The sequence below is a fragment of the Phaenicophaeus curvirostris genome, chromosome 1, assembly GCF_032191515.1.
Source record: "Phaenicophaeus curvirostris isolate KB17595 chromosome 1, BPBGC_Pcur_1.0, whole genome shotgun sequence".
In the NCBI taxonomy this organism is placed as follows: Eukaryota; Metazoa; Chordata; class Aves; order Cuculiformes; family Cuculidae; genus Phaenicophaeus; species Phaenicophaeus curvirostris.
Window position 1 is genome coordinate 128,970,653 of NC_091392.1, and position 26,284 is coordinate 128,996,936.

Consider the following 26,284-nt stretch of genomic DNA (forward strand, 5'->3'; position numbering starts at 1 on the left):
TGGCTCCCAGTTCAAAACCCTGCAATTTAAGTTGGTTAGAAAGCTATCTACGGAAGATTTGTATTTATACTACACCTATTTCTTGTTGCACTCTTCTGGGGATGCCAGAGATGGTTTTCCTCCTCCTCAACTTTCGTCTCCGCTGTAGTACAGATTGTGAATGAACAAGAGAGCAGCGTATGCTAGCCTCTCTGTCAAAACCAACTCCTGCAACCCATAAATAGGTCTCATTAGCCTTTAGAAATAGTAAACAAATTTTCATGGCTGGAACACAGTGGAGGTATGTGAGTTTGGATAAATCCTGTGAATAAACATAAGGGAGCCCTTATGTACCTCTTATGTAAATTATATCACAGTATATCACAGTTTTACATCTAATTCCAGCTCCCCCTCAGCAGCCTGGTCTGCCAAAAGGAACAGAAGGAGTACAAAAAGAAAAAAAAAACAGAAAAGAAAAGAAAATCAGGAAGGAAAACAGAGTTGAGAGCTCTAGGTAACAGGGCATCTTTCTTATGGCTATTTATCCATATGTCATAGGAACAATGACAGTAACTTGTCTGCAAAGAGTAATCTGTTCAGCTATAGCCTGACTGACTTTTAAGCAACTAAGCGTAAGAATACAATTTAAGGTTATAACACCATATTGCAGTAGTTGGGCACTTCTTAGGAGACCAATATGCCAAGAGGGTTAACATTTCAAAAAGGAAGGAGACAGCTAAATGGGGCCAAGTCCCTGTGCAAGTTTAGAGAGCATTCTTCATGATAATCACTCATGGCCAAGGATGACATGAACAGGCAGCTGCTATTTATTTGTGTGCATCAGTAAGTGGTCCAATTTTCACAAGTGCTCAGCACACAGTGGGATGTGTGGGAGTTCACTGTGGGAATCAGATCACGCAATCAATTGAGATCCTTAGTTTGGATTTAGGAACCTGAGTTCACAGGGGCACTTATGACCAATGTCATACACAATAGGCGAGAACTCGTTTCCTTTATGTTTCCATGGCATTAGCACAGGGAAGCATCTTCCACTTTGTTTTCTACACCGTGTTGTCAAAATAAAGTTAAAAGGATGCCCGTCAGAAGACCTGTGCTGGCTTTTTACAGAACTATACACTCATGCTCTCTAAAGTTGATGTGGGACAGGTTGGAAAAACAGTGCCAGGTCCATAATAACACTAACATAAGGATCACTGGTACAGTGGTTTGTAATCTTAAGAAAAATGAACAAACTAAGCCAAACAAAAGAGAAAAAAAAAAACCTGATAAGGAACTCTATTTTAATAGCGTATAATTATAAAGAACATAATTATACACAGACATACACATACATATTACACTACATAACAATGTAAAACATTAAAAAGTAACTTTCTTGTAAAAGTTCTTCTTGAAATCTACTACAGTGAAATAGAGGCTTCAGACAGATGTCCTGTAACCACCAATGCCCCTGGAATAAGCAGAGGAAGAACTTTCTTTAATATGGAACGAAAGTGCCATAAACTCCAACAACAGTCATTTTCAAAAAAGTGAACATTTCTCAGGGTTGGGAGAAGCTTAAAAAAAAAACAAACCAAAACCAGAGAACTGAAAGCAAACTCTTTGAAATGAAAAATCAATCAGCATTGCTGTTTTTCCAGCAACTGTGAATTAGCCAAACATGCTCTGTGTGCCAGATGCACGGGGATCATCTCCGAGAGGAAAGTGGAAGCGGGTATATCCTCCCCGTGACGCATACAAATTATTCCCATTAGTGCTAATGAGAATGATACACATAAACATCCAGAAGATTACATACCATTCTTGATCGGTAAAACTGATCAGTGGAAATTTGGTTCCAATGTATGGCAGGTGGAGTCTAGGCAAAAATGGCTATTACTGGAAAAGTTAACATTGGTCCCAGACCTACCTCTCCTCTGAACTGCATTAGGTGACATTAGCCATTTAGAAAGCCTACACCAGCTAGGGTCCTATACTGTCTTTATTATAGTAAGAGCATTGTTTTAAGACCAGATTTACCTTGTGGAAAAGTGCCACGCTATCTATGACATTCCACCGGGATTTCTATTGGCAGTGCCCAACCTGTGACCTTGACCAGCCAGCTTCCAACCTGCTGCCGAGCGGGGTCTATGCCGGCAGCACTGCTGGCCAGCTGGATTTCCTCCCACAAGACCCTGGCTGGCCAGAAGCACTGTCGCAGTGTGGGGACACCGCTTCTGGCTGCCACCTCCCTGGGCAGGCAGAGCTGGAGGCACTGATTGGTGTCACCTCGCTGCTGGGGCAGAGGGGAACTAGGACTGCCTTGTCATGACCAGGAGGATTCATGCAGCTGATGGAGGAGCAGATGGGGGACTCATCACTGTCACACTATAGGATAGATGTACTGCAAAGTCAAAAACCCCAGAACCCCTTGGCTGGGGGCTGAAGCTGGACTGTGGGCACACAGTCCTCCCCAGCATCATGGTGAACCCCGCAGCCTGTCTTGCAGGAAGGTTGGGCACCACTGGTAGACACAGGAAAGAGCAATGGGATGTGAGGGGCTATGACCTCCCCCCTACCCACCTAGTTACCAGGAAAATAGAATTAAATACAAATATTTTTGCTAGGAAATGAAGGCTAACTGAAAACTCCCTGCTTTTTTCCCGATTGTTTGTATCCAATTCTATAACCATGGAAGTGAGCCCACTTTATGCTGTTACATTAATCAAAACCTGGTGCAAAATATTATTGAGGAAAATTCAGATCAACTTTATGTTTACCATAGCCCTCTGGAAGGAGAGAAAGAGAAAAAGAGAAAGAGAAAAACAGCCTGATTTTTTATTCTGGAAATAAGGCATCTATCACATTTAATAAATTATATACGTGCTGCTTCTATAAGCAAATTATCTTTCAAATAAATCTAGCCAAATTTATCCAAATGTTATATAAGTAAAAGAAAATGCCATTACTATACCTTCAGCATAGCTGCATGTAAAGAGATCTCAGAGCGATGGTTTGCATGCTACACAGCCATGCCTCAAATGTTTAAAGCATTGCAAATAGTAGCCTGCATTCCCTAGTTTCTCTTCTCCTGCTACACATGATAATCATATGATTAATTTTGGTGGCTTTCTGCATTATCTCAGTCAGCTACATTCAAAAAGTTATTTGAGGTCTTTGTAAATACAGACTGTAGGTTACATACACAACGAAAGTACATTGTTTACACAGGGAACCAGTGTTACATTACACTGTTTAATGTGACTCCAAAAAATGTGGCCCAAATTAGTCCTAGATGCAGCTTCAGTGACTCCAGCGGCCACGCATGAGGGATGAATTTAGCCCACTGTCTTCCAGAAACTAAATCCTCAAGCTAGGGTCTTTGCCCACAGACTGCACAATCCCATGACTTCAAATAGGTTAAACAAAATAAGTACTTGACTTCCCTTGAACCATGCAATAAATACAAAAAGAAATAGAAGAGATTTGTACCAGTGACATTGATGGGGATAATGCAAGAAGAAATCACTTGGGCATCTTGTTTCATTTTCTCCTCTGGAGTTGGGAGAGGTAGTGCTTTACTCCAATTGGTTTGTTTATCCAGTGTAGAAGGGATATTATGTATTGGATTTTTCGGCCTCTGCCCTAACATGACATCTGTATCTTCGTCCTCTGGTGGATGGGACTGCAAATGAATACATTCAAAATCAGTGTCTCCCACTCAGGCACACAAGGCTAATTTTGAAACAAAGCAGACACAGAGATCAGAAATCAATTACAGGGATGCAAAGAAGAACCGCTCTAGCTAAGTCACACGGCACAGGCTGGAAAAATAACACCCTGCTAAGAGGAGAAAAATAGTTCAAAATACTATAAACAAGTTAGTGTATTCACAGTGACAGTTACAGGACATCTCCTCCATCAGAAGGAGTATGTCCTGCATTTGCGGGTAGCCATTGCAAGCAAGCCCTCGATTACCATCAGTGTTAGACACGTGGGCCCCAATTGCATCCATAACCTTTTGGACATCTGAGTCTGCTGATTATTAGTGATGACTGGCCCCATGTAACCATTCACTTAAGGACAAACATCAGAAGGCCCAAAGGTTTGAAGGAGACCCCTCTGTACTTCAGAAAACCATTTGCATTTCATTTTTACAAACTCAGACTATGAACAGACCAAAGTCACAGCCACCCAACAGCTATGCAGTGGTGGGAAGGACGAGCATTAATATCACCAGGAGGACAGTGGCCAAAGAGAAGATTAGCTGCCACCAGAAGAAATTCAAGGAGTTATTTAGAAACCTATGCATATTTTTACAGCATGCTACAAGAAGCGCTAGATACAGAAGATAATGAAATGAAGGGAAAAGGAAACCATATGGAAGGAAGAGAGATCCTTTGTTTTCTTTTGGAATAAATAACAAATCCCCCAACAACACCCTGTCTTTCAAAGTTGCTATGATTTCATCTAGTAAAAGAGAAATAAACTAAGCATGTTTTTCTGTAGAGCTGGCTACCAACTTGGGTTTGGGGATCTCTTTGTTTGCAAAAAAAAGTTTTTGTTTTGTTTGGAAGGGATGGATAGTAGGAACACTTACCTTTTTATTTTCCTGCCCAATTTCCCTCCCTTTTTGCATTAATGTATTCTTCTATAAACTGTGACAACTTTTCAACTAGCCCAGGTTGTCCATCTGCCTCTCAGTTTTTAAAAATGAAGCGTAATCCATTTCAGATTGACTTTCTCTTCAGTCCTGAATTCCCAGCTGCTTAGCTACCATCCTTCCCCTTCATGCCTGCTGTTTGCAATTCATTTGCTAGTTTTAGTTTCGGTAGCAAACATGGTGAAAATATTGCTCTCTGGCTCCTCGGCAGGGTGTTGAGCATGTGGGTGTTGAACACCGGCAAGATCACACTCGGGCTGCCATTGTACTTCTGCCACCCCTCCACCCAGGCTACTCACAAATCCCAGAGGAATTAACTGTCTCAAGCTTGCCAAACAGCATTTATGCCCCAGCCCCAAAAGCATTCAAGATCTTAACTCAGCAACTACTATTTAAACTGTCGGAGGACACTTAACTTACCTCACCAGCGTCACCTCCCGCGGCACCCCCAGGCCCAAGACAACATGTTTCCTTCTCCTCCCGCCTGCAGAAAACCCCTTTTTCCCACGTAGGATTTCAGTCAAACATAGCAGCCTCCTTTCTGCCTGCAGCTTTTGTGCCGATCCCCAGCAGACGTGAATAGCTCATATAAACTTCAAGCACAAAAGACTTTGTTTCCTAGGTAACTCCCCCCTCCCAAAAGTTTGATGCATGCATGCAAAAAAACCCCAAACCCTTGCACACACGCATGGACACACTGACACACACACACACGGCGACTGCATTTGTTGCCAATTCCTCCCCTGGATGACAATGAAGCGCTGGACAAAGCAGGCGAAGTGACCCTGGCTGCCAGAGCTCCTCCTCTCAAACGCTGCCATCACCAAATGGCCAGAGAATAAATACCTGCTGTCGTGCTGGCATTGCCTGAACAATTTCTTACCATTTATACAAAAAAAAAAAAAAAAAGAAGAAGAAGAAGAGCAGTTCTGCAAAAACATTGCAAGAGAATGAAATGTAATTGCTAATGCTATTGAGTTTGTCCCCATTCAGGCCTTTTAAAAGACAGGATAAGAGGAAGCAGCCTCACGGCCACAAACTCCTGAAACCCATCCAAGGTGAAGAATGAAAGAGAGATGAAATAAAAAAGTCATCATAGTGTCTTATTGACATGAGAAAAACAGAAAAGACTTCTTTTAGCGCAGTAAAGTTAGCAAGTGAAAAGCAAGCAAGAGGAAGGGTTAGGATCTGGAAGGGAGAAGAGTGAGACAGGGCTGTTAGTGGAGGATTGCTTGTTTTTCCAGTACCTTTCTACTCCAGGGGGTCATGTGGCAACACTCAATTGGGGAGGGCGAACGGGTGCTGTTAAACTATAAACATGAAATGTAAAAAAAAAAATAATTAAAATTAAAAACATGCACAAAACATTTCTGGTAAAAGCAAATAATTTGTTTTCTGGATAAAGTAGCATCAAAGGCAAAACGAGCTGAGATTTCTACGCTATCTCATACTGAAGGGTTTGCTCCCCAGAACAAACTACTCAGTACAAAATGTAGCTCAAGCAGCTGCGCTCACAGAGAGGTTTGGATCTCTGTGAAGTCTGTGCTGATTTTGCTTACTAAGATTAGACAAAAATGCAGTGAAATTGTTTCAACTTCCTCATACAGACATGCTTAAATTGTCCCAAGAATGCCTTGTATTGATTTGGTAACTCAAATTGTGTACTGCCTGGAGCTGAAGCAGTGTAAGGTACTTATCCAATTACATTATAAACTATCTATTTCATAATATAAGTGAACTTTTTTGCATGAGGTGTTTAAGCAATGGATATTAATAATCCTGGTCTTATGGGTGATTTATCAAAAACATTGATTGCTAAGGTTTTCTGATGTTATCATTACATTTCTAAGTTTGCATTCATTGTGTCGTAATGACAATGGTCAACTGGCTTTTTGTCACTTTTTATGATGCCAAACATGTCCTGGGTGTCACTGAACGTCTGCACCTCTGAAATCCTCTTCTGTCAGAAGCTCTGGTTTGTTTGTTCCAATGTCCTGTTTTCAAAACCAAGGAGTGAAGGATGACTTCTTTTGAAACAGGAAATAAAATAAAAAAGGAGATAAAGAAAACAGTTCTGCTGATCATACAGGAAAACTCTGGCACGTGTGTTTGGTGGGAGTTGTTATTTCCATTTGGTTATGTGTACCCACTGCCATCATTTGATGTGCTGAAGTCTCAGGTCCCTGTTTAAGCATGGCAGGACAAACTTCCTAGGTAGTTTCCTGCCATAAAGAGGTAGGATGAAAGTGGAGGTGACTGGAAAAATTTCTTCTCCTGCTGTCACAGTGGTGCTCCTGAGAAAGCCTGTGGCACTGCTACCTCTCCAAGGGGTCCTGAGGTCACCTACTGCCTCTTCCCATACAGTGTCCACTGACAAGCAGCCATGGCACACTGAGATGTAGCAGCAGCCACAACATCTTGACACCTTGACAATGAGGAGGTAGAGGAGGCTGCTGCTCTTCAAATGTTCTTATTCACTTAGAAGACCACAATATCTCTAAATATCCTGAATAAACACATAATTAAGCAGAAAATTATTACTATATACCCAAGGCTATTCTGGTCTGATGGGCAAATCTGCAGTTAGGCAGTTTTCAAAGTGAATTTCTTTTGTGTGGGTGTGCTTGGCAAACAGCAACGGTGATAATAAATCTGTTAAATACAAAGCCAAAGTACTTTAAATAGGCATTTTTCTTTAATCGTCTAAGATTGCTTTGAAACCAAACTGGTGTGTAATTGCTGGAATAGGTATTTATTCTGCAGTCACTGACAAATGTGAGCATCTTCATCTCAGAGCTCCTGCATTGATTTCAGTTGCAGAGGTGCCATTGTGCTCATGAAACTGCTTTACAGTAAAAATCTTGGTTGCATATGCATGTGATCAGACTCTTCAGTGCTCTTTGGTGTGAAGTCTTTGGTTTCTGTGCACTACAGCAAAAATTCAGATGTCCAACTCTGAATTAGTCAAGAAGGCTTCCCCCACAGAGAAAAAGAAAGAGGCATTGCCACAGAGCAATTCAGCTCACCTTCCTTCAGCACTTAACTCAAGGCGAGATGAAGTGCTCCTTGAACGCTCCTCCCACTAATTCTAGGCAGAGCCTAGCATTACTTGCAGGTACCTAACTCAAGGCACACAATTCACCCTTTCAGTGAATTAAAAATCTTAAACCCCACCAGTGCAGTGGCAAAGAAGCAATTTAGCAGTTGACAGCCTTGCCAGCTGGCAATATATGGGCCTGTCCCATTTATTGCCCCAGAGCTGGGATTTGGAGAAAGAAATGAGTGGGCCAGTAATAGGACAAAAATGCCACTTAAGCCCATCTTCTGTTCTCCACTCTCCAAAGCTTTGAGATGCCACTGTTGTTCAGGATCTTCATGACTTAAAGAAGGACTAGTGCAAGAAGCATAATTAGCATTAAATCAAGTACCTTGCTTACAGTGATACCATTACAGGAGATACTGGAGTTTCAAAGGTGGCACACAGGGTATATTGAACACAGTGGGGAGGGGAAAAATGTAAACCCAGGAACAAAGAAATAATTTTTCTTCAGCTAATTCAAGATGTCTTGAGAATGCTAAAGACTCACCAAGAGCATTTAACCTCAACTTGGTTGTTGAATTTAGGCATGGCTGAGTCAATTCTTCCCCCTCCTCAGCTGTGTTTGACCATGCAGGCAAAGAGTTACCTTGAAGAACATCTTGGTGGCTGGGTCATAACCCTCAGCAGCACAGAGCCAGTGCTGGCACTGCTAACACAGCCTTGGTGAGGGCAGGAGGTGGCTAGCAGCACAATAACATTTTCCAGAGGATTATTTTTATCTTCTGCTGCCTAAAAGTTGCAGCTAGTAAAAAGTATGAGAGCTAAGTATTATTTCTGACTTAAGGATTCTGTAGCACTTCCCAGGAGGACCTTATGAATAAAGTAGGTGACATGCACCCAAGCAGAGCACTAGCATGTAGCTTCAAGTGTCTGCAAGTTTCATATGTGGTCCATTTCCAACAGCAAAGAGAAAATATGAAGGATGCTTTCACCCTGCAGGAGCACAGAAATAATATGTACTTATTAACAGTACATCCTTACTTCATCTTTGAAAGCAAACATTTGCACTCCTGAGAGGTATCATGCAGAATAAGCGTGAACTTGTGTTCAATCCCAAATTTACATGAATTGAGTACTGACTTCTCCTGTGGCCCTGGGTGAAACCTCCCTGACACTGTGTCTCTGCCTGTGAAATGGAAAGCTTGCTACTTCGTTAAGTCACAAGAGTTCAAGAAAATTGTATTGATTTACATGGTGGAAAAAATAAAGGTCTGATAAGGAGAAGAATTACTAAAAATACCACCTTTCCAGTGTTTTCAGAGCACTGTTGACTACTTAATTAGAATTAACATTTGTACCTACAGAGCAGGTTTCCTATGCAGTCAATTGATGCTGAAGAGAAAACAATAGAAATATTTCTGACCATGCTATTTTTGCTGCAAAACACCGCCCTGCTCACCTGTCTGCTCCCAGCATTTCTACTTCTATATATTTCAGTCTTCTCAAGTTTTTGTTTTATCTTCTTGTGGGTGTTTTCTTCTCTTTTGGAGCATCACAGATGTGATTTGCTGAAGTACTGGCAATTCTTTAATGATTAATGTACTGCTCCAATGTTTTGACAAGGTAAAGACAAAAACCCACATGTTTTCTGATAGAAGTCATACCACACATGGCATTCCAGCAGACAAAAGTACAAAATAATCATCCCACAATGCAGGGTAGTAGGTTTTCTGCTTATTGCACAAATAGTGTAAACAAGTTCATTCTGACAAATAACGCCAGGTAGGTTTTATTTCTAACAGCTACAGGCACTATTTGCACATAGAAAATGCATAGTCCAACTCATGCCTGGCTCTTAACTCAGTTATTTTTTCAGAGGCTTTGTATGGCTTCAGCACAAAACAAAGTGAAGGTTAGAACATTCAGTTGTGTTTCCCTTTGCTGTGCAAAGCATGCTAAGGCAGACCACAGGGAATATTTTTTAAATGTCAGGGAGATGGAATAGAATTACCTGATGTATTATTTTCTCTTCACATTTGCTCTAGCTGAGGACTCAGGAAGAGGCAAATCCTGGCTGGAAAACAACCTCCTGCTTCTTGTCCCTCAGATTTCTGCTCAGATTACAAACAAACTGACACTGAACTTTGTTCAATGGTGAGTGTGAACTTCCAAATAGTAGGGCTTCCTTGCTCCACCTCCCTTGTTTTATTATACCAATTGTGCCACAAGGGGGTAGAGAAAGTGTGATCCCATCACATCCTGAACTTGAGTACTGAAATATTGGAGTCTGGATGGATGGACTTGGGGAAACTAGAGAAACTAAAAATGCAGAGAAAATGAAAGAGAAGGTTGAAATGCAGTCGGAATGACACAGCATCTTCACACTCAGTGATGGGCCTCAGCAGTGCTACAGGCAAGGTTGTCATGGGAACATGTGTAAGGAATATTTCCCTGATTTTCCCAAGTCCATAGCTTCCTCGTACTCTCCTGTGATTATTATTTTTTTTCCCATTGGCAAAAATACATGAATGAGTGATACTTATGAATATGTTTGGTTGTATAGTTCTCCTGTGTAGAGAGACTAGCTATGCTAGAGTTTTTCAGCTTTACAGATGAATGACTGGGATGGATAAGAAAGTAAAATCATGTCTGCAAAACCAGGAGGTGCATGGAGAAAGGGGATGTGGAAGCAATGCTCTCTCTTTCTCACAGTATAAAAACTAGAAGAGATGCAATGGAATTATGAGGCATCTGGAAACAAACAAATTTACATTTTCATATAGATTGTTAAAGTTATTTTCACAGAATGCAGCTGAGGCCAAAGGTTGATAAAAATAGATTAAACAAGTCTCAAAAACAACACAGACAGGTTCCTTGGTGGCTATTATTCTGTGTTTAATCTCTGGCTCAAGAGCTCTGTAACCTATTTCTGTATGAAACTGGAAGGACAAATCATGTGACAAAAGACAGCATAAACCATGCCCTGTTCTTATTCTTTTTCCTGAAGGATCCCCTTCTGGCATCTGGGCTAAGTGGACCTTCCAGCAGACAAATTAGGGCAGTTCCAATAACAAGAGTAGACTATGAAGCTGATTCCAAACTTGTCTTGCCTGGGACACAAAATACCCTATCTAATTTCTAGTTCTCTGCTTCTCCGTGACAAAGTGACCTTATTATGGAACAGTCCAAAATGTCCCTCCAGAGCCATTTACACTGGCATTAGTTGCTTTGGACTTGAATTCATTTGGTCTTTCTTGGAAATTATGTGACTTTGGCATCTTCTGCCCTGTAAAAATAGTCATGCTTAAAAGTGAAAAGTGTTGTGGTTGATTTTTTCTAGGTTGACTATACAATATGCAAATCTTCGGAAAAGCTCATAGTCACCTAATTGGTAGCAAAAAACCCAGCAGCCATAATGTACGAATATGTAAGCCTTGGCTGGTCTCAGACATAGGTCACCTATTTTGCAGAAGCTTTCAGTAGTGATAGTTCTCCTAGTCCTTCACATTGATAATGTGAACATTTCTCAAAATCAAGCCACTTATTTCATGTGTTTAACTTAGATGGTCAGTTTGGAAAAGTCAGATGCTCTAACTTTTAAAAATTTCCCGGGTTCTCCTTGATCACTTTTTGAATTTATAACAATAACAAAAAGGGGCATTTATTATTTAGTATTGCTTTCACCAATACCTTTCCAATGCATCAGAAAAGTGGAATACAGAACAGACTGCTATGCCATGAATAAAAATTCTTGTGGGATTTAACATCTTTATTTCATTAAAAAATAGATGATAAAATCAACTGGAATCAGATATCAAACATTACTAACAGCCTCTGAAGCAGATACACATTTGCACATGTCAAAAAGCTTATGCCAAAAGGGCAAGCTAGCCAATAACAGCAATCTCAGCTTCCTCTTGTAGTGATATCATTAAGCCATGAAGGCTGGAGCAATATCAATTAGCTATTCATTGTTGCAGTGTCTTGTAAAAATCTGTGATTAACCTCCTGCCAGACAGAGCATTCATGTGCAGCTTCATCTTGCCTTGTTCTCTCTTTTTACAGTTGCCCCACAAACAAGGAGTTCTCTAAGAAATGGGTCAAGGCACTTTGTAGTACTCTGGCCTTGGAGTACTTGCAATTACCAAAGCAGAACATTGCCAGGAGCCTTGAAATTGATAGGATGACAATCTCTGAGGTCCTCTTGACTGCTTTTCCTTAGGGGAATGCTGAACCTGGTCAGCTTCAAAAAAAAAAAAACAAACAAAGAACAAAAGGCCCAGTATGGATGGGCATAAAGCTTAGTGTTTCCCCTTCTGAAAAGAGAAAGGTGGACTTGCTGATAAAGCCAAGACATCTGCATTCAACATGACTTAATTTTGCAAACTAATACAGGACTCAGAAGGTCGCTCTCTATTTATTATTATTTTGTGTTCCACAGATGGAAGTAATGTCTAAAATATATTGTTTGTTTTCCAGATAGCAAAGATTCAGGCCTTTCACCACTGAGTATGCAATTTCAAAAGATATGCCCTGTTCTCCATCTGACAGTGACTAAGAGAGCTTACGTTCAATATACTGTCCAAACTATTATCTGTAACTAGTTCTGATCCAGAACATAGGGTCACCTCTCTTTTCCTTTTCAACAATCCTACAACAGCACTAGCATTGATGATGACTTAGAAAGAAAAAACAGGTAAGCCTGTATCTCTTTTCTGTCTTCAAACTCTTTTCTGTGCTGTCATTTAACGTCAAGATATCTTCTTTCAGTTGAATCATAAGGCCTGAAAATTTAACAGTCCAAAGCCCGCAGTGATGGTGATGCTTTCCTCAAAATTATCCAGATAAGCAGTCAAAAAAAAAATAGTCAAACTAATCAAAACCTTATCATGCATTTCATGCTTTCAAATGAAAAACACAACTCTTCCTATGGGCTGGCTGGCTAGTTTTGGTCTCTGGACAGGTGATTTACACTGTGACTCCTTTAGCGTTATCAGATTTCCATATGGTTAATATAATGGATTACTATTAACATATTTGGATTTTTACAAGTCTAGTATCTCTGTAGATGCTAATGTCCCTGTGCCTGCAGATGCAGGACAAATCTATCCTTATACTGAGGGCTGGCATTAGACATGCATCACTTAAAAGTCAAATCCAGGTCTGACCTGTGGAGTTTAAAATGGTTTGAGGAACACAATGGCTCTTAGCATGGGGCAGAATGTAGCTACTATGGCACTTCCATGGGTCAAACGTCCAGAGCCATGGAAGTACCACCATCCTGCTGAAAGCAGTGGGAAAACCAATCAAAGTTAAACTTTTGGATCTGGTGCATTTCCTTTAACAATGATAAATACCATATTGTCAAACACTGATTTAAAATTAGTGCAGCAGTGGCGGGTCAGCACAGACACACAGGACCAGATCTTCAACTGGAGTTCCTGCTGAGCTGGCTGCAAGGACACAGGTGAGACACAAAGCATCTGAAAAAACTGCATGGAGATGCACACTTCAGAACAGAACCACTCCCTACACATTGGTGGAAACCGTAGTTCCTTGTAGCTGGACAAGTGCTGCTGAGCCTATCTGTATGCACGCAAGCCTCAAACCACTCAAACACCTTCAGTTCTTGGTTTCTGGCAATGCTAATGCCGAGGCTGAAATTACAGCACTTTCTGAAATTACAGGAAGTTCCTGGAAGTGCTACATGAAGCAGAAGCGGAGAATGTCAAGGACTGCGGAGGAGTGTGTGAATGACTGCGTAAGTGTGCTGCCCATGCATGAAGATAAGAGGTTTCTCAATGGAAAAGTCCACTCCGGGGCTGGCTGCTGGAAGCTGCAAACTGAGTTATGCTGCTGCCAGTCTTTAAGGTCAGCTGTCTTGTATACAACTGTGGTGAGGGGGTCACTTGTGAAGCACTGTTACACTTAGGTCCCACAATGCTAATAACACGTTCATGTATGATAGCTGTAGTGAAACACTTACGGGTAGGAAATGCCGGTCCTTTATCGTGTGCCTCTTTTGACTGCAGATTGCAGGGAAGGGAGGAAAGGGGGGAGCCACCACAGCAATGGAGCCCTGGACTTTTTGCTCTCTGTTATCACCTCGGCTTCGATGTTCTGTTTTAGATGAGAAAGAAGACATGAGTGTTTGTGAGTGTTAAAAACATTTAAATATTTCTACTGATAGCACATCAGACACACAAACTGGATGTGGACTCCAAAGATGAAGGTCCTCCTCTTCTCCACTGACTGGTACTGCTTGCACTCTACCCATATAAAATATACCCCTTTGAGAGGAAAGAAGGAAACACAGCCCTGGGTAGGATTTCCTCCCCTGGCTGCATGGCAGCACCAGGTCATAGAATCATAGAATCACTAGGTTGGAAAGGACTCACTGGATCATCGAGTCCAACCATTCCTGAGCATTGGCTCATGAAGATTGTTGCAGCAGCAGTTGTGTGTCCTGTCATGGAGGAGATCATCCTGGAAAAGTCAAGTTCTCTCCACCCCAGGCCCAGAGGAGTCTTCCTTCACCATGGACTCACAATATTCAGTCCTCTTCCAGCATCAGTCCCAAGTCCCCGAAACCTTCCATGTGAATGGAGGAATGCTCCTGGACTTCCCATCTCTAATTTTAGGTGACAGTCAGATCATTACTGCTTGCATGGAGTGCTGCTGGAATAGGATGATGGATTCGCTATGGTCCAACCAACAATGTTTGCTACTAGCATAGCTGTTTTCTGATCTAACATTCAGTTTTAATTACTCCTGGTTCAAAAGTAAAAGAGATAATGAAATTCTGGTAGAAGAAATAGTTGAGACAGAATAAACATGTTTAGGGTAAATTTCAGATTATAATTTCACTCCAATATATACAGTTATTTGGAAAATAAAATAAAGTAGCATATGACAAGCTGTCTGCTGAACCTGCACAGCTGTCGTTAAACATGGAGGATGGGAAGCTGCCAAAACTGAGATCTGCAACCTTAAAATGATGAGACATTTTCTGACAGCTGCCTTCCCACACTGCTGTCAGGATTTCCTCTGCCCACAAGATGGCAGGCAGAGATCAGCCTGGTCCTGGGACAACAGCAAAGCAGAGCTGCTAAGAACAGAAAAGCCAACTTCTGTTCTACATCAACACTACTGTGACTGCAATTTTGCTTTATTGCTCTTACTGGTAGGAGCACGGGTGGACAAGGTGCTAAGGGGCATGGTTTAGTGTTCGATAGGAATGGTTGGACTCGATGATCCGGTGGGTCTCTTCCAACCTGGTTATTCTATGAAATCTGTAGAGAGGTTCAAATGTAGTAATTAATTGGCACGTTTTATCCAGCTTACAGATGCTCTGCAGATCTGAGTAGTCGATTATTATTATTATAACCCAATAACAATAATAAATGAGCAAGGCAATGATAGCTGTCGATGCAAAACACTTCCAACACAGGAGGCTGCTGCTGAACATTTTAAGGGTGACCTGCATGGATTTTCTCCTTCCTTATGGCACAGAAGAAAGACAGGCTCGTTTGCCTACTGTTAAATGCTTCCCCGTAAGAATTTTCCCTTAGTCAGGTTCCCAGTAAAAACTGACCTTTCCTCATCTGTTGCCTTCCCCGTAGTGTGCTGTTGTAGGACCATACAGACATTTGCACTTAGCAAATTCCCTTTATGGCAGGGATCCAGGAGTCTGATTATGCCCTTAATTGCTCCCACTCTCTCCCTGTGTTGTGAGATCCATTTTTGAGACGACAGGTCTTCAGATCATTAGGTGCTGTCAGGAGGCATTCCCTGGCCTGGGAAAGGGACACCTGCCTGACCCTTCCAAGCTGTCTGGGATATCACCTCGCTTTCAACTGCAACCCTTGAAGGATACAGGCCTCCTCCAGTATCATGCTTGGAGACCCCATGCAGACAGCTCAGTTTCTGTGGAGACTTTGTACTACCACAGGGCTCCAGTTTCAGGCCTTAGGAAGTTAAATCTTATCTGTCCTGGAGCTGAGGCATTGTTTAACATCTGTTTGGTGGAGGGAGACAATATGGACTTGTTGAAACACTCGATACCTCCATCCTTTCATGTCTGGAGCATGAATTTGCACATACTTACAATTCAGAGATATCCACTTAAATAGAAAAACATATAAACAAAGAATGTAAAATGGAAAAGCAAATTGTGCTTTTCAGCTCTACTCTAGTAATCAAAAACAAGCCAAAGAAGGCACAAGCCTTTTCTACTTCTGGAATTTCTTCAGTTTTATTTGTTAGCCTGAGTACCTACGTCCCAGTGGAGACCAGTGCCCATAGCCCTGTGCCTGAGCACTCTGCTGCTGCCTGGAAGAGACTGTGGAGAGGTGCTACATGTATGGAACTGGAGCTGGACAATGGGCCAGCACGTACCTCTGCGCAAGGCTCGCAGGTGCTGCTTGGCGTGGTGGTGCAGCTCCTCCACACACGGCGGTCTGGTGGAGGGGAGGAAGATGTTTCTTTGCTGATGCCAAGGTGCTCGGTAATAGACACTCAGTTTGCTCTCTGCATCCAGGTTGGAGACAGCTGTAGGATAAAAACAGAACACAAGGTAAGAGGCCTATGTTCTCTCATATCAACTTAGCTGAAAAGCAAAGGCTCTCACTTGAAATAGCAGTGCCAAGAACTAACACTGAGGATGCTACAGCACCTCTCCTCCCACCAAATAACTGACCATTACATTCTCCACGTTTCCATGCCACGCTATACTGCTTAGCGTTTAGACCATTCCCTTCTGACAGATTGCAAATGGCTCTGTGGAGGCAAGTAGATGCAAACATACTATGTTGGTGTTAAATGCAAAGGTACTATGCTGGTGGACTAAAGGGGTAATAATTATATAGAGAACAAAATGAAAATGCAAAGAAGCTACACAATCTTCTCGCAGTGACATTTTGAGCAATGGCAGAGGGAGTAACAGGTCTCCCATTTACCCATTCCTCGGCCAGTATGCTCTTTCACTACATCATGTTACACAGGACTAATTTCTGACATAGGCTGCTACTTCGCTGCCTTCCTGCGCATAAGGACTGAGAGCAACTGCCTGCCCTACTGAGCGACTTTAACTGTCATCCATCAAAAGAGGTTCTCTTAATAGACAAGGACTTCTAAGGGACAGGAAGACTTCAATTCCTCTACAAAGAAATTCCAGAAGTCTGTAATGCAGCACAGCACGTGGCACATCCTCAGCTCTAGCACTGGCCTTGCTCCTTCTTCTACAGGTGTTGATACAAATGTTCATCTCCTCTAACAATGCTAGAGAGTTGCTGCAGCAATTTTGTTTACAGGATAATGCAGTGCGACGCAGGCAGGGTCGTGGATGCACGTGAGGAAGGGTGGTGGAAGTACCTCCTGAGGTTTCCTTCCCAATGAGAAGTCAAATAGCCAGTGTACCTTGGGTTGGTCCCAACATTGGCCTTGTGCTCCTCTCCTTTGCCCTCATCTCTCTCGAGCAGGGCAGTATCCCCTGGCCTTGTTCTCCATCCCATCTTCCCTCTCTGGCAGGAGAGCCTGGAAGAGAGGCCATGAGCAAAGGGGTGGCTTCAGTCCCACCGCATTTCTCTGCAATGCTGATGACCAGTCCTCTTCCATGAAGAACATCACCAGTGGTTTGTAACTCAGTGTCAGTGGCCCAGTCTGTGTGCCAGCCCCCTTCTCCAGCATTTGTCTTGCCCACTGAGATGATCAGCATTTTGTGGCCGGGCCCTTCCCTTACACTGTTTTTACCACTCCAGACAAGCAAAGCCTCCAGCCCTTGCCCAGCAGGGCCCTTGTTGCTTCCACAAGAGAAAGAAAAGGAACATGCTGCTGTTGTGGGACACCACTAAGGGGGAGGCCAAGCCAGAGAAAAGGGGTTGGCAGCAGGATGTCTGCAGCAGTATTTCATCTTCAGACAAGAAACTAGCACATTCTGGGGCTCTCATCTACTTTTTGTGCTTTTGCACTCTCCAACCTGCAGCAGTTGCTCTTTTTTGAAGGAGAGTCAGTGCAACATGTAGAGAGCTGCTCTCTCACGGAGATGCTTTGCTTTTTCTTGTTTTTGTCAGTTTCTTAATGCAAAACAACATTCACTCAGGCTGAAGGTATATCAGTGCCTTGCAAAGAGAAAGGAACTGGAAAAGTACAGCAGAAGAAGGAGGGAGTAGACACAAGGGGAAAAACCCAGGAACCATGCTGCCACGTGTGGGATGCTGACAGACTTAACAGTTTCTTTCATAAGAAAATAATGTAATTCGCAAAACTTTGTGGATGTCATGATGGTAGTGGTGGTACAATATCGTGACTTCTGAAGTTCAGGGTCTCAGAGCTTCAGCACCACCGAAGGGACCCTGAACTCAACGTCCAGAGAGCAGCCTTGCTTTGGGGTCAGTGGATTTTTGCAGGCGGGGTTTCATTTTACAGTATGTTCGCAGTGCTGCTCCATGCAACTGCCCATGTCAGTGTGGGGAACGGCACCAGGGTAGGAAACAAATGATTGATAGAGCGTGAGTGGGTGTGTGTTGTAGGATGAATGACAGCAACCTCTAGGTGTTATTAATTAAATTATTGGCACTGTAATAACATAATGTTGCTAAATTGCAAGCAGAGCTTCTGATGGCTTGTCTGTCTGTCACCACTGCAGTAGGTGACTATCTCACTATCATGAGCTGATTTTTACATTTCCTTTACCCCTTGAGTATAAAGAAACACTATGTCTATTTTACCGACAAGGTATCAAGATGCAAAGCAACTTGCCCTGATTCTGTTCTGGGTCAAGCTGTCTTCTTGGGAAGCTCATCTCAGGACAAAAGTTTATAAATTATAGTAATGATACCCCACCCATTCTTTATTTTGCTGAGCATATGTGGTATTCATGATCACAAATTGTACCCTGGAGGCTAATAAAACAGCAGGCACAAGCAGTTCCTTCCTACTCCCAGAAAAAAAACTGTCTAGACTGCAGCTCTAGTAGTTGTGACAGAGCTCAATAAGCAAGAGGGAAGTTTTACCTACTTATGAAATGTTCAGACATTTCATTAGACTAGAATAGATTTCACTGCAAAATTTAACTTGTAGAAACCTCTTCTGGTTTTGGCAGCAGTATTTTACAAATAGGAAGAGTAGGAGTTGGGTTAGTATACTTTGTGTGAGACTTCAAAACGAATCCAAGCTAATACAATTCTGCTACACACTTGCTGCTCACAGATAAAATAGCATGACCTCTTCACCATCCAGCAAGTCTCCCTTAGCTGGCAGACCTGACAGAGCTGTGCATAGTGCTATACCAGAAGAAAAATAAAGCACAAATATATTGCTTATCTTCAAAAGATAGAGCACTAAGAAGCTTACAGTATCCTGTGCCACGGCCCCAGCCAGCACACATCTGAATCTTCTTGCCTTTCCCTGCAGGAACTCTGATTTGCCGTGTCAGGGAATATGCCCCACTGACACCAAGAAAGCAGAAATATTTTACAATATGCACTGAACTGAACAGTCCTTTAAAATACTCAAAAGCCAGAGTGGATTTTCAGGGCGGTCCTGAATAGAAACTAAAAGAGCTGGCACAGAAGCATTGAGGGGATGAATGTTTTCAGCCTGCGGTGGAGAAGCTCAGAGGGAGGGAGAAGCACTGGGTAGGATAGAGGACAATGCTGGCCCAAGGACAAATAAGTATAAACCCACCATGAATGTAATTAGGCTGGATGTTTGAAGAACAGCATTCCAACCTCAAAGAAGCGAAGCTTTGGAGAAACCTCCTGGAAAGGGGAAAGAGAGCAAAGACGCTCATTGGTAATTGAGTACGCCTACACTGTTTCTGAAGGGGGTGGCCAGATGAGATTTCCTGTCAAAAGAGGGACCCGCTTCCATCTCATTCCTTGCACACTGTCCTTTGCACATTTTCTTTCACGTTCTTTGCACATTGCCTGTGCTTTTGCCATGGCACCTCACCTGGCCCCTGATGTTTGGGCATGGGGCCCTGGGCATTGGGCACCGCTGCCAGAGGATACAACCGCGGGAATGGACTGTGAGCTTTCAGGACCATCAAACATCTGATTTTCTGCACAAGGGTTGAATCTCTTACTTCCATTAAAAGAAAAAAAAACAAACAGCCCTGTGGCAGAGTAATTCAAAGACTACTGGGCTGAGATCTAGAAGACCTGTTTGGTCAAAGCTTTGTCATATACTTCTGCTAAAAGCCTGGGTTAAATATTAACATTCTTTAAGCCTTGTTTCTGTAAAATGGGGATAAGGAGTCTCTTCAAGCCAGTGCTTCCTTTCATTCGATGTTTTACACTGCAGACTGCTTTTACAATGCCAAGACTGCGCGTGGCTGTAGCCCTTCAGCATCATCATAACACGCATAATAAATAAAGCAATACAAAAACCGTAAAGCCACAGTCTTTAAATTATTAACAGCTGTACACCAAACTGAATGAGAAAAACAGCCTGTAGAGATATAGGAAATGCTGCGTTCCAGGCATTGGATGTAGACTGTTAATATATTTCTAGTATGCGCTTTGATCAATTTAGAATATACAAGTGAATCATATAAACTATCATGTTCATTTCATTCCTGAGTTAAAGTAATTGGGTTTTTGTCTTGTGGGATGACAAAATGACAAGAGACCATTCAAATGGATTCTCCATTACATTCTTTGGATCCATTAACGCTGGCTGGTTTCCTGACGACCAATGTCAAACAGACATACACTAATGGCTGTTCTCATGAGATGATTTTTGAAGGCTTCCAAATAGCTGCTTTACCAAAGTTGATCATATTTACCATTTATAGACCCTTCTCATGTTCAGATCCACTCATTCACCCTCCCTCTTTTCTTTAGCAAAGCAGAAAAAGGATCCTGCTGTAGCAGAGCTGGATGTGGATGCTTGAAGGTTGTGCGGCTTTAGTGCACTCAGGCGTGGTTGTTCTAATAATAACACCACAAAGGCCAAGCAAGAAAGATTTCTGCTCTATTTATTTGATACATCCAGGGGTTTCCCCTGAACTCCATCTGCTTTTCTAGATGCTTGCCTCCCCCCTCCCCAGCTCCTTCTGTTCCTCAACTTTATATTATTTCTTTCTGTATTATAGTTTCCATTAAGTGTTGGGGGGGTGTAGGGGGCAGAAAGATAATTTCCTGTGCTTCCTGGTTCAAAGAGAAAAGATAATTTGCTGTAAGGTGTGAAAAAGTGTGGAGCCTGGAGGGGATTTGAGTGGCACACAAGCAAAGTGTCTATACCCTAAGGGACAGAGCCTAGAACTGTCATGGCATGAGTTCTTGCACAAGCAAGGACAAACAGGCGGCTAGTGAATCCTCATTATTTGAATTCCAAAAGACTAAAACTACAATGAAAAAGGATCAGATGGGCAAATAAGACTATTCCAGAGCCCAGTTGTTCTTATGAGAGGTTCTAACAACCCACGAATGTTGCGGGAAGCAAAGTAGCTGGGGGGTGTGCACCCACCATGCACTCACTGCTTCTCCCCTCCATGCTGCAGGAGTGTGGGATGCTCTCAACGGCTGCACAGCCAGCAGCACCATGCCAGGATCTGCTTGGGAAGCCCTTCTTCTCCAGTGTTAAGATGGTTGACCTGTCATTTTAGCCAACGACATTTTTTTCTAGCCATTTCAGATAAAAACGATGACTTCTTTCTTGAGAAATCCAATGTAATTAGAAAGTTGTATGTTCATCCAGCTTTGCATAAACAGGCCTATGCTAGCAGAAGCAGTATCAGGGTTCAAACGCTTCCACACCTGCTACCCAGGTCAGCAGTGAGTTACTCCTAACTTTGTGTGCAAAACATTGTAAGAAAATGAATTCTGAGGAAGATCAGATTATCTCAAAGACTACGCAGTCTGGCAGCACATCCAACTTCATCATGCATTTTAGTGCATAAATGTTTCATTGAGGCAAGTGCTGAGTCTGATGTGAATTTTATTTATAGACCTGAATGTCTCAAATGTATGCTTCCCCCAAGTACTCGTGTCTCCGCTGTAACACCCTGGGGGTTTTAGCCTACAAGGCTGGTGAAAATCTACAGTCGCTTCTCCACTGCACATCCCACATTTTGTGCAATGCATCAGCAAGCTCAGTACTTTCAAAGCAGCTCCCTCTGCGGCTGCTGCTTCACAGGAATGGCACAGAGGGTGCTGGGGCTTACCCAACGGGGACACAAAAGCCCGGAGCACCTCAGAGTTGGAACAATTGTTGTTTTCTACAGCCATGCTTGTTCCCAACCATGCACACCCCCCAACATTTCCCCCAGTCTTGACCTATTTGCCCATGCCAAACCCCACCAACTGGAACCACAAATAGCTGTTTGGATCAGCCACCATCCTGTCCCATCTTTTTAAGGACTGAAAATTTCCTGTGCAAAGAGAGCTGCTGTTCCTTGCAAATTAGGCTATGGCTCTTCAGCATTTCAATAACCCAGCTGAGCAATGGCAACCTCACTGTAGCTCCAGCAACTATACCTACAAGCATGGCATGCATACAACTTGCCTTACACCTCTAGACAAAAACATTCAAGTTATTTGAGCCAGAAACTCAGACATACCCTGGTGCTCTAGGAACCCTGTTCACACCAGCGGGGCAGGATGCCATGTTCTTTCCCCACAAAGGGGAAGCTTTAATTTCTGTTCATGTCAGTGCAACAGCAATAACTGATAGCGATAGTTTTCTCTTCTGAAGCTCTTCTGCCAGGCAGGACATCAGATGATAGGAATGAGACAGGCACTCTGGCCCCTCAGCAGTGCAAGGGCTATTGAGAACTCTGCCCGCACTTCCCTTCCCTCCACTACCCTGGGCAGATATGTCAAGTCCAGCTCTCCCAGGAGATCTGAGAGCTGAGGCAGATCCTACCTAGGCCTTGACAGAGATTTCTAAGCACACTTCTCATATAAGACAAGAGATTCTCAGCTCTCAGTGAAACAGAAAACTGCATACCAAAACCCCCGTCTCCTTTTCTTGGCTGCCTCTTGTGCATCTTTGGGATTTGTTTCAGGATGTGGATGGGACAGATCCTTGATGACATCTTTTGTTCCTGTTTTCCGGTATACTCTGATGTGTGTGAGAGCACAGTTCAGTGAATACATTTCCCTTTCAGTCCTTGTAGTGCCCACTGTCATAGAGCTGTGGGTGACTGACACCCTGTTTTGGGTGCTCCTGGGTTACTTCTCTCCGGAAGCCCACACTGGGAAACCAGGTTTGTAATGTCTTTACACATCATTATATCTTAGTATTGTTATCATCATGAAGGGCTGAAAATCAAATGATTTATGAGCATTTTTTTGTGCAGTGCAACTTCAGTCCAGGATGGATGTAAGACATAGTCCCTAAGGCACGGTTTAGGTGACCAGTCTGGACCTGAAGCCTGAACCACCACATCTGCCCTGCCAGCAGCACTCGTGCGTGCAAATCAAAGCCAGAGCCACTATGTCTACATGGGCTGCAGCTGCCTTCCGGATAAACAGGAGGGGAGACATGACAAAACAAGTTAAATCTCTCACTACATGTGGGCAACACTATAGCACAATTATTAATCTGTTCTGTGTTCATGGATGGACAATTTAGCAGATTTTTCAAACTCAAGCAAAATGGCTAAAATGCCACCAGCAGCAGAAACTATTGAGAAAGACTATGATCTTTTATGCTCTTTTCATTGTTTTATTTCTTGCTAATATGTTGAAACATTTCACAGTTCAACCATGATTTCTTTGCACAACCCTGTGACATGTTTCTGCCTCCCATTGTGCCAAATGTGGAAATAAAAGTTATTCAGGAGAAAAAAAGGACAAGTGGACAAAACTATCAATATTCACCATTCAGTTATCTGGAAAGATTAAAATACTGGAAAGCATATGATTTCACATTCATTTCCACATGCAGATCCTTGAATTTTGGATTTACCTGGTATTCAGTTAACTGGCACAACAGCAGAGAGAATTCAAGAGGGCTGGGAAGTGTGCGGCTCTTATACACGTAAGAAGATTAGGATGTTAAGCAATATGCACTTATGTGAAGAGTACCACATGCTAATCCCATTCTTGGCTTTGCTGCTTTCAATCACTGCTGGTGCTGTTTGAACATATTTTTAACTGCTTTCCTTAACTCTGTCAAATGAGTTTCGGTGGCCAAAATGGGACTTTGTATTTCAAAGGGTTTCAAAGCTGTCACGGCAGGATAGACAATAACCTCTCAGAAACACACAGTATTTTATACATTCAAGGCTTCGTTCCTGTGAAGTTCTCTAGCCAGTGGTTTCTTGCTCCCCTTTTATTCCTATTCTCTGGTCTATGTTTTACATGGCCTCCAAGAGTGGCTAGGAGAGAATTAGCTTTGTGCTCGGAGCTATGAAATAGCAGCAAATGTAGTCACAGACAGCAGGTTTCTGTTGGAGGGTTTCATTAATGGAGTTGGCCTTCTCACCCATGAGAGGTGAACAGCATTTTTATTTTAGGTGCACATGTCTACATACCCATTAATATTTGCAATTGTGTGCACGCCCCCACCCCATCATACTCAGCTCTGCAGCAAAGAAATACCCCCCAGTGCACATCTCTTCTAATCCATAGTGACAGAAAGCATTGGAGGGAGTGCAGCATACTTATCTATTAATAAACATTTGAAATGTTCAATAATGTATATATAGCCATGGTGTTTCTATGGTCCTTGTACAGTCAGAGACAACAGAAAGCCCATCAGGGAAAGCAGGTTAGTAAGCAACACAGAAAACAACCAGTAAGGTCTGGCTTTATTCCCAGGACAGCTGAAGACACATGACCAGACAAAAGTTTTCCCAGTTGTGTATGTGTATGCATGAAATTAAACATTTATTCCAATTCTACATCTTCAGAGACCACAACCCAATTGGGAAGTTACTCATGCCCCAGCTAAGTGAGTGGAAGTGATACAAAAAGCAGGATTGGTATTGCCTGCAGGGCAATGTTAAAGAAGGCAGAAAACATGTGAGTCCTTAAGGTTAAGGTTGCCATTAGGTTGGCTGTTATGCAGGACGTGTCCATATTAATTTCAGTTTGCTACCATGCTCCCTGAGAAAACAAAAAGCTAATTAGACAATAAAATAATGAAGACATAAACAGGGTCAAGGAAAAACCCCAAACCTCAAATCAAACTAGTTTAAGGTTACTGGACCTAATGGTAAGGATGGATCTTTATAGCGGGGATGATATGACATCACACACATGCACGCACATATACGTGTTTAGTTACACACAGCCCAGAGCATGTGAACCGAATATCTCAAGAGAGCCCTTTCAACCCTACATGTTTAACTAATTGAAACTACTTCGTTCAATCACGATACATTTTCAGTACTTGTCAACCCAGATTTCTTCCCAAGTTGACCCTTCACATTACTCCCACTCTCGATATGCAGCAAGATAAAGTTTCTTATCTCTGGCAGTGTTTTATAAACACTTTGTAAGCATGCTTTTAGATACCGTTTGCAATTCTCTCTCCTTGCTCTATTATTTTTCTTCCATGCTGACTCAGCCTAAATCACTGCTAAGCTTGCTCAAGTTGCTCCAACAGGTCACCATAATGCTCTCCCTTTTATCACACAGAAGTGTGTGGTTCGCTGTGATGTTGCTCTCAGATCAGTCATCCTGATTTCACCTGCTGGCACTCAAGAACAAGCCTTTGAAAAATTAACTTACTGTCCTACCTGCCTTGGTTAATGCTTACCTTCAGGATCCTGTGAAAAAAAAAACAATCCCAAACCCTCACATTTCCCAGTGTATAGACATTTATGTGAAAAGTCGAACAGAGTTTTGGCAATGGTTTTAGTGTATTTTGCCTATTCGCCTACGTTCGATTCCCCTGCATATTTCTACCTGAACATTCATACCTAAAGCGGTAATTTGCCAGTAACAGACTTTTGAGTCTATGTTGAGGATCCTCTTTTGAAGAAGAGCAGAGGCTCACACATTGGACTACCCATTTCCATGTCAGCATCCATGATACAAACAACCTCTCTACACTTGTGAACAACTAGCCCAGCTGTAAAACACCAGGGGCCTTGAAAAAGCACACTGGAAGATGACACTTGACATAGAATATGTTATGTTTGGCACATTGGAAGATAAGATTCGATTAGTTATTCCAAGAACAGAAAACTAATTCCCATTTTGTTGAAATCTTCATAAATTACAGTCTTCCATCAAAGCTCCGAGAACTGGTCTCCATCAATCTCTGTGCCTTTTCCATTTGGCTCTCAGAAGTGGCATTTAGCATCTACTATGCCAGCAGTTCTGACACACACACCTGTCTCTCGGACTGCAGATTTGGGGCACCGACTTATTTTAATACAGGCCATCAGAAGGCCATCACTGGGTGACAGCGTTTTGTTTACTATTGACCTACTCTTCAATCAAGGTAATAACCTGTAAGAAAAAGAGTCCGATAGCCCCACTGCTTAATCTTGTTAGGCCTCAATGTTGCTCCCCATGGGCAATGACAAAGTCACTGTGTTGGAAGGGCAACGCATATGCTATAGGGGAAAATACACTACGAAATGTGAAGAGCAAACCCAAACCAAAGACACAGGTTACATTTTGTATCTAGTATAAAAGCAT

The 26,284-nt window shown here is 42.5% G+C and overlaps 1 protein-coding gene across 3 annotated transcripts in view; it reads right to left on the bottom strand.

The window, feature by feature from the left end:
- Positions 1–26,284, bottom strand: part of NHS (NHS actin remodeling regulator) — a 250,881-nt gene that overhangs the window by 9,649 nt on the left and 214,948 nt on the right. For 2 of the 3 annotated variants that reach the window (XM_069874323.1, XM_069874341.1), the window contains exons 2-6: positions 16,080–16,232; positions 13,669–13,802; positions 5,890–5,952; positions 3,472–3,664; positions 76–207 (exon numbers count right to left, since the gene is read on the bottom strand). In XM_069874323.1, the coding sequence (XP_069730424.1) occupies positions 76–207; positions 3,472–3,664; positions 5,890–5,952; positions 13,669–13,802; positions 16,080–16,232 (675 nt within the window). The remainder of the gene's footprint in view (positions 1–75; positions 208–3,471; positions 3,665–5,889; positions 5,953–13,668; positions 13,803–16,079; positions 16,233–26,284) is intronic. The other variant, XM_069874333.1, reaches the window with a different exon arrangement.